Source organism: Meles meles, chromosome 5, assembly GCF_922984935.1.
Source record: "Meles meles chromosome 5, mMelMel3.1 paternal haplotype, whole genome shotgun sequence".
Lineage (NCBI taxonomy): Eukaryota > Metazoa > Chordata > Mammalia > Carnivora > Mustelidae > Meles > Meles meles.
This window is the reverse complement of record NC_060070.1, coordinates 58,423,147-58,438,674: the sequence shown is the minus strand read 5'-3', so window position 1 is coordinate 58,438,674 and position 15,528 is coordinate 58,423,147. Positions and strand designations below refer to the sequence as shown.

Below are 15,528 nucleotides of genomic sequence, written 5' to 3'. Positions count from 1 at the left end.
GTACAAACCCACTTTAGCTTATGATTTATTTCTCAAAATAGTTAGTTCTCAAAAATTTAGTTCCCAAAAAGGCCTATCCACTTTTATGGAACATACCTCACATGCCATAGGATGAAGACTGAACCACAATACATAATTTACTTTTTTCAATAAAAAAATTTGCCATGTGAGATTTTAAAAATTTTATAATTAATGTCTAATTATATGTGTGGTTATTTCAGACTTTTACTATAGTTGTGTAATCTAGTACTGATAATTATATTGATGTTTTCCTCTGAAATCCTGACATTTTCCTCTGGAACACCCAACTTGTATTATTTTTAAAAGACAGAATAACTCTTAGCAACATTTTAAAAACTCTAGATGTATTTAAAAGTATCCCTTCCAATTCTGAAACTAGTGATTTTCCTCCTTTTAAGTCTTCAACATGCAAAATGATTTAATTTTATTACTATTTTTTTAATTAAGTAGGCCAACATAAGGCTTACACTCACAACTTTGAGATCAAGAGTCACATGCTCTACCGACTGAGGTAGCTGGGCACCCCCACTTTTATTAGTATTATGAAGCTTTGCAAAGAATGCACTGAAGAAACAATTCAACAGTCAAACTTAGCAACTGACTTCCCAAATATTCCAGTATGAAATGTTCTGTAATTTGCACCTAAAGTAATGCTGACCCACCATGAGCATGGCTTGGAGAATTTGAGCTGTTTTTCCAGTAGTGTTGATGGGCTGCACCAAGCCATCCACACTCTCCTCTTGGGAACCAATGGCAGATAACTCTGAAGCTGCAGTCCTGACCAAGGATACAACATCTTGCCAAGAAACAGGAGGAAAGTTAACTGGTCTTTAAGGCTCTTGAGCTTATTTGTCAGACTGCAAATGAGAGGTGGAATAAGGGCAGCCAAGAATCTCTGGCCATGACAAAATAAAAGCAAAAGAATAATGCAAAAATTCCAACCAGCTCAGATCCCTTTAGATTCTACTGACTGCAAACACTTCTTGAGCACTTACTATAAGCTAAGCACAGTATTTAGCAAAGAAAGACACAAATTAGTGGGGGCATTTCAGATACATGTAATTTTGTCATATCATGATTTTATAGAGATTGTTTAATTTTATTATGGTTTTGTTTTTCTGCTTGTTATATATACGATTTGGGAAAAACCCACAACTCTTAAAAGTAACAGCCATTTTTAATTTACCTGGAATAATAAAATTGTGTAACTTTTCCATCACTCTTCTCATGAGTTGATTGAACTTCTTCATTCTTGAATTTGCATCACTCAAAAAGTCTAGTTTCGCTAGGCCACCTTCCAAAAGATAAATTCCAACCTACAAAGAATTAATCAACATAAACATAGTTTTAATTGTACTAATACATTCTTTATGAGGACATGAAAAAAACCTTTTCTAACCATCACTGTTTTTAAATGTATTCATAGTATTTGGCCCATAAACATTAGATACATACCTACCAAATCTCCCTCACAAACTTTTATTTTCAATAACAAATTCATTTTTACTTTCAATACAGTGCCTACTAAGTGAGATGCACCACTCAAGTTGCTAGAAAAAAATACTTTCTAAACTAGAACTGAACCTGGGAGAATGTGATGAGAATACTAATTCTACCTACCAAGTCAATGATTTCCAGACTTGATGAGTATCAGAATAATCAGTGAAACTGGTAAAAATGCAGATTTCCCCCAGAAGATTCTGACACACGTCAATTTTTTTTTTTTAAGATTTTATTTATTTGACAGAAAGAGAGATCACAAGTAGGCAGAGAGAGAGGGAGAGAGGAAAGCAGGCTCCCTGCTGAGCAGAGAGCCTGATGCGGGGCTTGATCCCAGGACCCTGGGATCATGACCTGAGCCGAGGGCAGAGGCTTTAACCCACTGAGCCACCCAGGCGCCCCCACGCCAATTTTTTAAAAAAATTTATGTATAATGTACTATTTGTTTCAGGGGTACAGGTCTGTCAATCATCAGTCTTACACAATTCACAGCACTCACCATAGCACATACCCTCCCCAGTGTCCATCACCCAGCCACACTCTTTCTCCCAACCCCCTCCCTCCAGCAACCCTCAGTTTGTTTCCTGAGATTGAGTGTCTCTTATGGTTCGTCTCCCTCATGATCCCATCTTGCTTCATTTTCCCCTCCCTTCCCCCTAGAACCCCCTGCCGTGCCTCTCAAATTCCTCATATCAGAGAGATCATATGATAATTGTCTTTCTCTGATTGACTTATTTCATTTGGCATAATACCCTCCAGTTCCATCCACATCATTGCAAATGGCAAGATTCTGGGGTTTTTGATGGCTGCATAGTATTCCATTGTATATATATACCACATCTTCTTTATCCATTCATCTGTTGACAGACATCTAGACTCTTTCCATTGTTTGGCTATTGCAGACATTGCTGCTATGACCATCCGGGTGCACATGCTCCTTCGGATCACTACATTTGTTTTTTTAGGGTAAATACCCAGTAGTGCAATTGCTGGGTTGTAGGGTAGCTCTATTTTCAACTTTTTGAGGAACCTCCATGTTATTTTCCAGAGTGGCTGCACCAGCTTGCATTCCCACCAACAGTGTAGGAGCGTTCCCCTTTCTCTGCATCCTCACCAACATCTGTTGTTTCCTGAGTGGTTAATTTTAGCCATTCTGACTGGTGTGAGATGGTATCTCACTGTAGTTTTGATTTGTATTTCTTAAGCATAGTCAGGCTTGGGAATCCCTATTACTAGATCAAACATTAAAATGTACAGGAAAACAGATCTTGATTAATATACTATATCTTGATTCTGGTAAAACAATGCAGTAAGAAGTTCTGCAGTCAAAAGATTTGAAGTTGAATACTGGCACTGGTATTTAAGAGCTAAAAAATCAGGCAAAGTAACTGTTTTACTTTGACCCAAATGCTGTTATTTGCAAACTGGAGAGAAACCTATATGAGATAGCCTATATAATACAATTTTAAAACTTTCTAATGGTAGATACTCAACAAATGCATCTTCTTTCATTTCCCTATGTTATCCTGGACCTGATCCTGTAATCATGGAGAGGCTCATACTCTTTTACTAAAGAACAAGAATCCAACTCAGCATTATATAGGAATGAATAACAAAGAATTTATTTCATTATTATTTGTACTCTGCCTTGTGTCCACCCACAGTTAGCTTACTATAACATCACTAAATGTTTAAATATTTATAAAAATTCATATAAGAAAACAAAATAGATCAAGACTTGATCTATGGAGAAGGGGGACAGAACAGATATAAAAGCCATGAATTCTTATGTACTTGCTATCACTGAGCCATCATTTTGGCATGCATGATCAACAAGGAGAGGGAATAAGTGGTTGCATAGTTTCATCCTCCAGGGAAGAATCAGTTACAATCTAATGCTTCTGAATTTTCTCCTTTCCTTCTGTCAGTACTGAAAGTATACTAATAGAATTGCTTTTAATGTGAGAAAGACACACAGGACACAGTTTTCAATTGAACAAAAGTGAATTTAACATTTTAGAATTTCTTTTCAAGTTTTGGCATAAAGGCCTATTAACCTGCTTAACAGTATATAAAGGACACCTACTTACAGTAGCTCACATGATTCTCAACATGACTATATGAGGTAAAATGAATGATTATTTACATTTTACACAGAAAGATGATGAAATTAGAGCATTTAAGTGATTCACATAAAGTTACTTAGTAAATAGCTGAGTCTGAAATGAATTATAAATTTACTCTTTCATTTGCTAAAAATCTGTTCAGTATCAGGGCTAGAGTAGGCACTGAAGATAAATGACTTCATAGTTTGCTGAAGGAGAAAAATCTAAAATGTAAGTACACTACAAGTGGCCAAGGCAAAAATAAATGTGTATAGAGTAGTATGGGAGAAGGGCATGAACAGTATCCACGAATTTTAAGAAAATATCTCCCTAAAGAAGTAAACTCTGAGCTGAATATTAGAGAATGCCCAGAAGTTATTAGGGAAAAGGAAGAGAACAATCCAGGCAGAGAACCGTGAAAACAAAAGCAAAGATGCAGAAATACGGCCAGAAAATATGCAGGAAATAAATCAATTTGGAATTTCTGGGACAAAATAAAAAGCAGAGTGATAAAAGATGAGGCTGGAGAACTAGACAAGGGGCTATAAAAGAAGGGAGTTACTCAATTCTGCAGTGAAGAATAGAATTCCATTTCATTCACATTATACCAATTTAGAGACAAAGTAGATGGGAGTTGAAAAGACAAGCAAGGGCAATGGTTAAAGGACTGCTACAAGAAGACGAAGAGATGGTAAGACATTGAGAGTAGAGCTGAAAGGGACCAATACGGAATATCTTGAAAAAGGACAGCCTAGAAATGATCACCTACAGCATACATTTCTTACAGTCATCGAAAGCACAAAATAAAGTACACTCTGAAACTTAATAATGATAGGCTTATTTCTGGGTTTTTAGGCCTTCTGTCTGAGTTAACTTCAAAATGGGACTGCCCAATGCAGAAGAACCTTCAAAGACACCACAGAATTTGAGTACCTTGATCATGTGATTTCCTTCTGGTTTTTGGTAAAGTTTTATTCTTCTCTTCTTTTGTAGCCACCCCAAATCTTCTAACATTTCACCACTGAAGGATGATTCCACTCTAATACCCTTGTCACAAATACTAATTGGCTCATTGAGTCCTTTTTCTTGTTTCTCTACATCTTCACATTCTGAATTAACATAGATCAGGAAATGATTGCTTGACTCTGAACTCATCAGTGTAAAACTCCTTTCAGAAAAATGTTCTATTAAACTCTGTTCAGGAAGAAGCTGAAAAGTTAATTCTCCCAGAAATGCCTTCCAAGAATTGTCGAAGTAATAGGGAGAAATCACAATATTCAGCTTTGCAGAGAAAGGAGAAAAAATGCCACCAGTTTCTTCTTTATCCATCGATTTTGAGATGCTCACTGCCTCGAAACACCTCTTCTTATCTTGGTGAGCCACTTCTTCCTTTAGACTATCATCTAGGATGATACAGTGAGCAGAAGAGAAATCTGAACCCGATGAGGGGTGCTCATCATCAGTTAGGGTGAGAGGTTCATTCCTTCTGTCTTCATGCATATTCCAATGAAGCTGCTGTTGCTTTTCCTCATCAACTCTCACTGGAGGAGCACGTTTCCGTCGGCTACTCATTTTCAAGTATTTCTCGGTTGGTAAATATGAATTCTAGAAGACAAATGCAACAAGTAAGCATTCCAAGAGAAGATTTAAGTATCAAAGTGTATCCTGATGAACAACTCACCATAAACTAATGGCCCCCACACATAACACTGAAATCTTAGATATGTAAAGCAATGGTTAATTTTTTTTAAGTAAGTCAAATACAGCTAAGAAACACACTGACCATAATCTCATGTATCACAGAAATTCTCCCATCCAAGTACTAACCAGGCCCGACCCTGCTTAGCTTCCGAGATCAGACGAGATCGGGCGCGTTCAGGGTGGTATGGCCGTAGACTATCACAGAAATTCTAATAGTCTTACTGGTCCTTTAATGGATAAATTTAATAAAGACAATGTGTTATATAAAATAAAACACATTCTAAAAATACATATAATAAAGCAGCATGACAGTAAGGTAAATCTCTCAAATAGCCTGGAAACGTGTATTTGAAGAATTTAGTAACATTTAAACTCCTATCATCTCAATAAAAGTTCAATTTGGTTTTATAATCCCAAAGGGTTAACAAAACTTCACTTGACTATTAACATTGTTAAAAAATTCCTAAAAATATATTTTCTTTTTCAAAAGAAGCTGAAAATACAGAACATATTTCTTTTTTGTGGGTTAGCAGAAACAAGAATAGCTGGGCAAGAAACAAGGTGGTGATGGCAACCAGGGGAAATGGAGCAGAGACAATAAAAGAAAAAAGAAAAGAAAAAATGTAGGAAAAAAAGAAGATAGCTTTGTCATCTGAGAAGAGGAAACTGGTCTGACAGCAACTTGTATTAGGTAGACTCACTGACTAGGAAGCCCCATTCAGGGGCTTGATCTCATGACCTGAGCCAAAGCCAAGAGCCGAATGTTTAACTGACTGATCCACCCAGGCACCTGGTCAATTAATTTTTGAAAGAAACTCAAAGGCAGTCAATGGGCAAAAATATCTTTTTCAATAAACAGAGAGTTACATGCAAAAAAATGAATCTGGAGCTTTACCTCACACCACATATAAAAATTAACTTCAAATAGATCATAAACTGAAATACAAAAGCTAAAACTATAAAACTTCTAAAAGAAAACGGGAGAAATATAAGTGACATTAAATTAGGCAAAAAAAAAAAAATAAAATAGGACACAAAAAGCAGAGAATATAAAAAATTGATTTTCAACAAAATTACATATTTTGGCACTTCAAAAGGAGAGGGGAAGCCAGATGGGATGCAATATTATATTAGTAAAACAAGTATCTGATGAAGGACTTGTACGTGGAATAAGAAAAAAAACTTTCATAAATCTGTAGTAAGACAACCTTATGAAAAAATGGAAATTTGGAAATAATTCTGAACACACACTTCATCTAAGATGATCTGTGAGTACCAAATTAGCACATGAAAATATCTTCACCACATCAGTCATTAAAGTAATGCAAATTTAACCTACATTTCACAGTAAGAAACTCTGTATGTATTAGAATGGTTAAAATTTAAAAGACTGAAGAGGAAGAACAACTAAAACTGAATTCTCAAATATCAGGGAAAGTTTGGCAATTTCTTACAAAATTAAATATAAACTTTCTGTGCAGCCTAGTAATCCTACCTCTAGATATTTGTGGAAGAGAAATAAAACCAAAGAAGACCGACCAAAAAAAGATTTATTTATTTATTTAAAGATTTTATTTATTTATTTATTTACTTACTTATTTACTTACCAGAGAGAGAGAGAGAGCAAGCAAGAGAGCGCGCACAAGCAGGAGGAGAAGCAGGTTCCCCTTGAGCAATGAGGCCAACGAAGGACTCTATCCCAAGACCCTGGGAACGTATCCCAAGGTGAAGACAGCTGCCCAAGCAACTGAGCCACCCAGACATCCCGACATAAAAGATTTAAACTTGAATGTTAATAGCAGTTTTAAGAAAAGCTAAAAACTGGGAAACAACCCAAGCATCCATTACCTGGTAAAGGGATAAACAGGTGGGATACTTCTCAGTGATAAACTACTGATAGAACATACCATGACACGGATGAATTTTTAAAGCATTATGCTAAGTGAAGGAAGCCAGATGTGTAAGGCCACATGATTCTCTTTACATGAAATTCTAAAAAAGGCAAGAACTTACTGATAGAAAACCGATGAGCGGTTACTGGAGGTGAAGAAGTGAGAAGAAGCAGAATGATATAGCAAGGAGCAGGAGGGAAAGATTTGGACAGACAGAAATGTTCAACTGGTGTTTACGTGATTGTATATACTTGTCAAACCTCAACAAATTGTACACTTAAAATTGTTAGATTTTATTGTACATAAATTATACCTTTATAAAGCTGATTTTCAAAGTACAAACAAAAAGTAGACACAGAAAATATTTAAAATTATTAAGAGAATGGGGCACCTGGGTGGCTCAGTCAGTTAAATGTTTGCCTTCAGCTCAGGTCATGATCCCAGGGTCCTGGGATGGAGGAGTCCATGTTGGGCTCCCTGCTCTTTGGGGAGTCTGTTCCTCTCTCTGCCCCCAATCCCCGTCCCCTGCTTGTGTTTCTCTCTCAAAAATATAAATAAAACTGGGGCATCTAGGTGGCTCAGTGGGTTAAGCCTCTGCCTTCAGCTCAGGTCATCTCAGGGTCCTGGGATTGAGCCTCACATCTGGCTCTCTGCTCAGCAGGGAGCCTGCTTCCCCCCTCTCTCTGCCTGCTTCTCTTCCTACTTGTGATCTCTCTCTCTCTGTCAAATAAATAAAATCTTAAATATATATATATATACATAAAACCTTTAAAAAATAAAATTATAAGAGAATATTCGGAATAGCTTTATTCTAATAAACTTGAAAAATCTAAATAAAATGAGTCATTTCTTGACAAACCATAAATGAATAAAATTTATTTTCTTAGTAGCCATGCTGCATGTGGTTTTTAATTTAAGTAAGATTAAATAATATCATAAACTCAGCTCCTCAGTCTCACTGGCCACACTTTAAGTGCTGAACAGCCATATGTGATTAGTGGCTACTATACTATACAGTACAAATATAAAACATTCTCAAAATTGCAAAAAGGCTATCAAGCAGTGCTGGTCTAAGTCAATCATGAGAATTCTGTTTCCTTAGCCTGTGCCTCCTTTATGAACGCGCAGGTAATAAAGTATAAACACTCTCTTACTATGGTTAACTCTAAGCATCTTACCTCCTCTATTACCTTGGAAGAATAATATAGGAGGCCTCTAATAATCTATATGTTTATCTTTGTCCAGTTCTCAACAGAATTATAAGCTAGAATACTGGAATTTGGTCATTCTGCTGGAACTCTGACAAGTTCAGCTATTATCAGCTTATTAGTTAACTATGGACACATATAGGCTGTATAACATACCACTCCAAAGCTCAATCCTGAGATAGCAATCATTTATTTTCACAGATCTGCAGGTTAGCTGGTTAGCTGAGGGTTGGCTGACCTAGCTTAGGTTTCTGGAGAAGCAGTTCAGCTTTTCTAAGTGTAATTCTCATCTTCCTCCTGGGACCAGCAAAGCAACCCACAAATGTACTTATCACCATGGCTGAGGTCTAACAGTGTAAATCCAATCACAGAAGTACTTTTCAAATCGTGGTCACAGCAAAAGCACAAGGTTCCACGAGCTAAAGCAAGTCACACAAACAGACCCAAAGTGAAGAGGTAGGAAAATGCACCATATTCTCTACTGATTAGAACTGCTTATAGCAAAGAGTGTGGATATGAGGTAGGGATCACATAATCTACTATAACAAAATATTAATATTAATAACATGACAATTATGGAACTGTTCACTCTAAAAGCCCCCAAAGCAACTGGCTAGAGAGTCTCACATCTGCAAAGCAATGTGATTTATAAGAGAAAAGATTCTAATTCTAGCTTTGGCATTTACTAACTGTGTGGCATAGGAATAGTTATCTAACCTCTCTGTGCCAGTTTTCTCATTTCTAAAATGCGGACGATGGGATTATGCTTAGAAATAATGTAAGTGCAACAGTACAGTTAACAGAAATTTAGCATATATTCAGTGAGTGGCAGCTGCTATCACCATCATCTTTGGAACTATGTATTATATTTATAATAACCAAACTTTAAAGTGGCAAGATAGAGGACCACGTATCTTTGTGTCTCAAACTCGACTGCACATTAGAATCACCTGGGGGAATTTTTAAAAATCCTGATGCCCGGGTACTATCCCAGGCAATTAAACCAGAACTGAGCATACATTGATGAATTAAAAAAAAAAAAATCTCGTTCCAACCGACTCTTTTCTTAAGCGATTTCTATCCAGGGATAACTTCTTGAACCAAGAAGATATTATTTGATCAAAACTACTTATAACCATAATGTTAACTCGCAGCTAGTAAGTCATGTATTAGTAAAATTCTATATATTTCTAATCATATTCCAAACCCTTCTCCTGGTGTTCTTCATACCACATGAGTCCCACTTTTGACCACTCTACTTCTTATTCCTCCCTCTTAAATATCAGAGTTCGGTGAAACTATTAGTTGCAATTTTTAAATATTGACCACACTTTAATTGTCCTACATTTAAATGTAAGAAGCCTTTTGCTTGAAATGCCCTTTTGCACTTTTCTACCTGTTGCTGTCCCAATCTTTCCCAGAAAACCTTCCATGACCAGGCATACTGCATTAAGGGCCATTCCTCCTCGATCCTAAATGCTATACTGTTCTAACTGTACGACTTTGAAAGCCAAGAAAGTTGGGCAGGAACAGTATCTTATTCATCACTGTACCCCCAATGGCAGGTCAGTGCCAAGATAGAAATGATTGACAAAAAAAGGTGAAACAAATATCTCTAACTTCCTGAATACCTAATATCCTCCCTCTTTTTAAGCACCATGTTTCTTTTTAGATAAGTCTTTTAACCATATTCTAGAAGATTACAGGTAATGTGTAACTATTCTTTACTATTTCTGGCCCTAAATGAGACAGAGAAAACTAGCTGACCCATATCTTCAAGAGAAAATACAGATAGGTTATTAGAAAAATAAACACAAATTGTTGTTATTAAAACAATATAACAAATGATTACCAATTAAACTTAGATTCAGATTTTTTCCCCTCCAAATTATTACCTCTTCATTAAAAGACACACACAAATCCTGACTTACAACAAATCCATGGTAGGCCTGGATCTAGAATTTAGGAACATTAAGAAGTATACATTTGCCATACTGCTGCCCAAGGTGAGCCTTACACAAACAAAGCCCAATCATTCCGGATTAGTGAAAAGCTCCTAATGATCTAGCATTACCACAATCTTTCCGCAGTAATAACTTCAGGAGCATCAGAGTATTTTCATCTACTGAAACAAAATATGTTAGTCACATAAACTTTAAAAATGTCTACGGAAGAAGCTTTTTCACCAGCACATTCCGTTTCCCCAAATCTTTGTAGCCTGAACTCTTAATAAAAGATTTGTTTTAATAATTCTGCAAATGCAGTACTTAGGCTTAGGCAAAGAACACATATAGATAGTAGCATCTTTCAAAAGTAAACTTTTATTCCCAACTGCTAGTTTATTGGCTAACTTGACCTGGGAAGCTCTAGGAAGCACAAGTTATCCAGTACAGGCACACTTCTCTCACCGATGCTCAATAATACTGTTTCAAGCATGGTTTCTGATCATAAACCAATGAGTCTTTCTGGTAACAGTACAGATATTATGGATCATTTCTATTCATGGGAGTTTAAACAGTTTTGCTACCAACATCCAACAAAATAATTTTAAATAGCTATAATGACTTTAAAATTATCGTATTTCATTCAGTTAAAGCGTTAAGGTAGTTTAAATACAAGTAGGAAAATATCAAACATCCAGTTTTTCTACCTCCTGGGTCACGTAAAGTCACTTAGAAAAAAGGCACGAGCTTAATGGCCATTAATTCATAGTACTAAATCTGAAAGTGACAGTCAATCATCAAAATAACACATCATTGTTCATACACTAGCAACGATCACGGAGTCAAAATGTACCGCGTACAAGGATGGTTTTGAGAGCGAAAAGTAATTAATCTGACTCCAAAGGTAACTGAGAACTTTCAGACTAACTTGGAAGCCTCGCCTCCCTTTTACCACATTACAACCCCGCGCACCAAGCTAGGCAGCTACCCAGATCCAGCCTCCAGGGGCGTGTGTGACGAATGGTGATACCCAGCCGGTTTTCTTCCGAAACTCAAAAGCGGTTCACGGAGTCAGAGCTGGGCTGTCAGCGCAGATCGCTCCCAGCAGGCCGGGCAAACAAGCTACCCGCGAGCCGGGGAGCGCGACGACAGTCCCTCGGACGCTCGATCTAAACACCGCAGGCCCAAGCCCCCGAGGAGAAGCACAGCCTCCTTTCCCACGGCCCTCCTTTCCCACGGCCCCCAAGTCTGGGATGGGAAAGGGTCGGGGAAACTCGTGCTGCGTTTCCCCCTCAGCCCTTTAGCTTCCTGGGCTCCAGAACAACCGAGTCTTCCCTTCTCCGGACCTCAGTCTCCGTCTGCAGGCGTCTTCTGTCCTCGACCTCTGACCCCTGACCCTCCATCACCCAAGCGCCTACCTAAGCTGGTTCGCCAAGCCTCTTGAGCCTTTATGCCCCAAGCTCCGGCGCTCTTCTAAAGTCCCCGCAGGTCCCGAGCGCGCATTCGCCACCCACCGAACACCCGCCTGAAATGGGCACGCGCGCTTTACGCTGGTTTGTATTGGGGTTCCCGGGGGGCCCAGAAACCACAGCTCCCAGCTGCCGAGTACGCGCTGGAGCGTGGGGTCAAGATGAACGCGCACGTCGGAGCGCCCCGCCTCTTTTCTCCGGGAATGGCTTCATGAGTCTCTTCTGCGCAAGTCCACACGGTCAAAGTCTCTCGGAGGTACAGTTAAAATCTCGTGATAGCGCTGCCCGCGACATTAGTAGTACAGGATTGGCTGGAACTTTTAAGGAGGAGGCGGGAGTCTAAGCAGATATCAGGTGTGGGCGGGGCTCCCCGGAAGGGGCAGAACTCCGCTTGGAGCGCGTCACCGGGTTGATTGGTGGCTTTAGTAAACAGGCAGAAGAGAGTTCTAAGATGCTCATTTTTGATTACTTCTAGAAAGCAACCGCTAACTGGGTACGGGTGAAGCTTATCTCTCTCAGAAAAGTCATCTTAAAAGACTTTTCAGGGAAATGTGAGTAAACAGTTTTAAGAGAGAAGGAGACGACAAAAACTATATATATTGTGCTGGGACTGTCCTTTCAGTATCTGACCCCCCCACCCCTGACCCCCAAGCTGAGAGGTAGCCTCTTTCTCATGGATGGAAACTTATGTTTAGTTAATTTTGGGATAACTCTGAGAGACTTAAGGGCCAAAAACTTGTAAAATGACCCCCAGGAAACATCAGTCTCTCGGTACAGTGAATACCTGCTACGGACTCACCATTATGCTGAAAAGGGGTGTCTTGGCTTGTGAGAGCTCAGAAGCACAAAACTAAGTTCTTGCCTAAAAGAACATCCGTTGTAATTGCAGAGAGAGTTCAGAGGGGTCCATATCCTAACGAATACAGAACTTCATCACAGACCTCTAAGCCTGAAAGAAGCCATTTACATAAACTAAACCCTCTAAACTTTGGTGGAAATCAGTTATCCCAGACTTCATGAGTATTACTTTAAATAAAAAGTTAATACTGATGCTGGAGCAAAGGGCCAGCAGAGTCCTTCAAGGGAGAATGATCATGTTACTAAGTACAAGGTGATGAGTTCTGTCTTTGGAAGTGCAATTTGAGAAGCATTTAATGTATATTGAGCTGTAAAAGGTTATCTTTGCTAGTTTCATGTGACTTCTTACCATGGGAACAGGGAATTGAGCTCATAGTTTGACTGAGTCCAGCTGAATGCCAGGCAAAAATTTTAAAAAATAAACACAGCATTGTTTCATCAGCCACCTTAATTGGGGTAATTAATCTCTATAGACATACTTACTATTAGCCTGTGCAAAATAGTAAACTACGGATTCAGTTGTAAGTGTGCAGAGATGCAGTTTCAACTATAGAGATGTAATTCTATACACTATGACTCAGTAGTTACAGTTAAACAAAATTCTTCCTCTTGAATTTCCCAATGGTGAGTTCAATCCTTTATTTGCAGAGTGAGTGCTGTGTATATTTTTTTGAGAAATTTCTCTGGAATAACGTGTTTCAATATTAGAATAACCAGAGCTAATTTTAGAAAACATGGTTCATTTTTGCACTTTAGCTCTCTGGAAGTTCCCAGGTGTGAAACACCTGTTCGCCCCTGACAAAACTGAGGTCATCCACCTCTTAGATCCTAATGATCTAATACCATCTCACAAATATAACCGAGATATAAACGAATGAGTGAACACTCAGTGTTCGTAGAATTCAGCTGCTTTTTCTTGAAACTATAAATGTGATGAGAATCAGACCGCTTGTTTCCTGAGTGGTCTTACTAGGCCAAACTAGACATCCAGTTCCTTTTGGTAAAAGTAGCTTTATATAGCCGCACCCTAACTCAAGTTATCTTTTTGGAAATGAACAAGTTGTTCTTGAGGAGGACTGATTGAGAGAGAATAGGTGAATTAATGCAAATTTAACTCCCTTTCGGGGTAGAAACAGGATAACTGATGATATATGAGCAGAACTTTATATTTTGCAAAGCTCTTTCATGTTCATTTTTCTATTTGATTCTTAAAATGATAATATGAGATATTTAAAATTCTCATTTTATGGAAGAGGACTCTGAGAGTCAGAGAAATTTGATGATTTGCCACTGTTTAGCTCTGAGAGACAAGAGGACATAGAACTCCTCTTGACTACTCTGTCTAGGCTATTGCCTCTTATTACTAAGTCATGTATTTGTCTATCAAATAAGAATAAGCAATTTATCACCAAACTTCCTATGTTGGCATGGGAAAAATGAAGTCAAGAAGTTTGTAATTATTTGGTCACAGCAGGCTATGTATATCAACAATAAATATAAGTCAGGTCCAGGACTCTTTTTTCCTTAATAGATCATTAATACAAATGCTTGAGAAATTTATTCTATATTCTGCTTGCTTTTGCATGCTCTCCCAAAGTGAAGACAATGACCACTCAGTATGATTGAGGCTTACCAAAGATAACTCTTTGTTGCCATATCCTCTACTACCAACCTGTCTTGGGACTACTTTTCCTCCTCCTTACATAATGAGAGTATTAGAGTAAAAGTCAGTATTCCAGAGTGATTTGTAATGCCCAAAGCCATTGTTAAAATGTATATAGTTTTAACAGAGAGTGGAAGAAAGAAACACAGTCTTACAAAATTTGTGTTGACTGGGGTGATCAGCTGTATATGAGGGAGTGATGCCAACTGGTATCAGAGGGACTGGGCATGTTTTGCTTTAGTATGAGTAGGATATGTCGAGGGACAGGAGGTGTGTGACCAAACACAAATCTTCATGGTTAGAACTTCACAGCTTTTCCTCAGGCTAGGTGTCTATAAGTTTGCTTAGTAATTTTCAATTTAATTTTCCATGGTGAATTGCAGGTCAGATTTATTTCAAACTCCAAAGTTTGTTCTGTCTCTCCTGCTGCAAACTCAGCCTGAAAACTGAAAATTCAAGCTGTGTCCCTTCTGCCTCTTATAATTTGTAAAGCCAAATTTGCAATCTGTACACAAAATGCTGCATTGGACATGAACTTATGACATAAGGAGAAGGTAATTCACCATGTCTTTCTAAGTGTTTTTTTGGTTGTTAATAAAGCAATACTTATAAACTAGGTAAAAGCAAGGATAAGGTTGAAGCTGAGTCTGTTGGGTAAGGAAAGATGTGAGAATGTATTCAGTGTTTCTCGATGATAATGACATAATCCGTATCATTGGTTCCTTTCCCAGCTTCTCCCACTCTCCATGCCCAGTTGTTACTTTTTTCTATTTTTTTTCAACCAGTTTTGTCAATGTGGCCTGTAGGCATTAAGCAACAGGAATATTGTGGCTAATTCTTGTGACTTATAAGCTGATACTTAGGACTTAAGTAATAATTATTATACAGTTTTAAAGAAAATACAGTAAAATGTTTCTTGAATATTTCAAGGGTTACCATGTGTCATTGTAAAGTACAAAAATGGCTATGAAACACTTTCAGAATGAACCTAAAATCTCAAGCTTGGTCATAGTAAAAGTTAGCATAAAATGATACTTATCAGAGAATAAAGAATCTTTCCAAAGTTCCATCCACTCAAAGGGTAGCACCATGCTCAAACGTTATCATTGGTGTATTGTTTAGGTCAATTCTTGAAACAATGGATAAAATAATCTGAGTGCCATCTCCT

At 38.0% G+C, this 15,528-nt stretch overlaps 1 protein-coding gene across 4 annotated transcripts in view; it reads right to left on the bottom strand.

The window, feature by feature from the left end:
• Window positions 1-11,990, bottom strand: part of SHPRH (SNF2 histone linker PHD RING helicase) — a 90,615-nt gene extending 78,625 nt beyond the window's left edge. For 3 of the 4 annotated variants that reach the window (XM_046005462.1, XM_046005464.1, XM_046005465.1), the window contains exons 1-3: window positions 11,789-11,990; window positions 4,560-5,231; window positions 1,208-1,337 (exon numbers count right to left, since the gene is read on the bottom strand). In XM_046005462.1, the coding sequence (XP_045861418.1) occupies window positions 1,208-1,337; window positions 4,560-5,198 (769 nt within the window). In that variant the 5' untranslated portion in view covers window positions 5,199-5,231; window positions 11,789-11,990. Of the gene's footprint in view, window positions 1-1,207; window positions 1,338-4,559; window positions 5,232-11,342; window positions 11,761-11,788 lie in introns of those variants that run through there. The other variant, XM_046005463.1, reaches the window with a different exon arrangement.
• Between the last annotated feature and the right edge of the window lie 3,538 nt (window positions 11,991-15,528).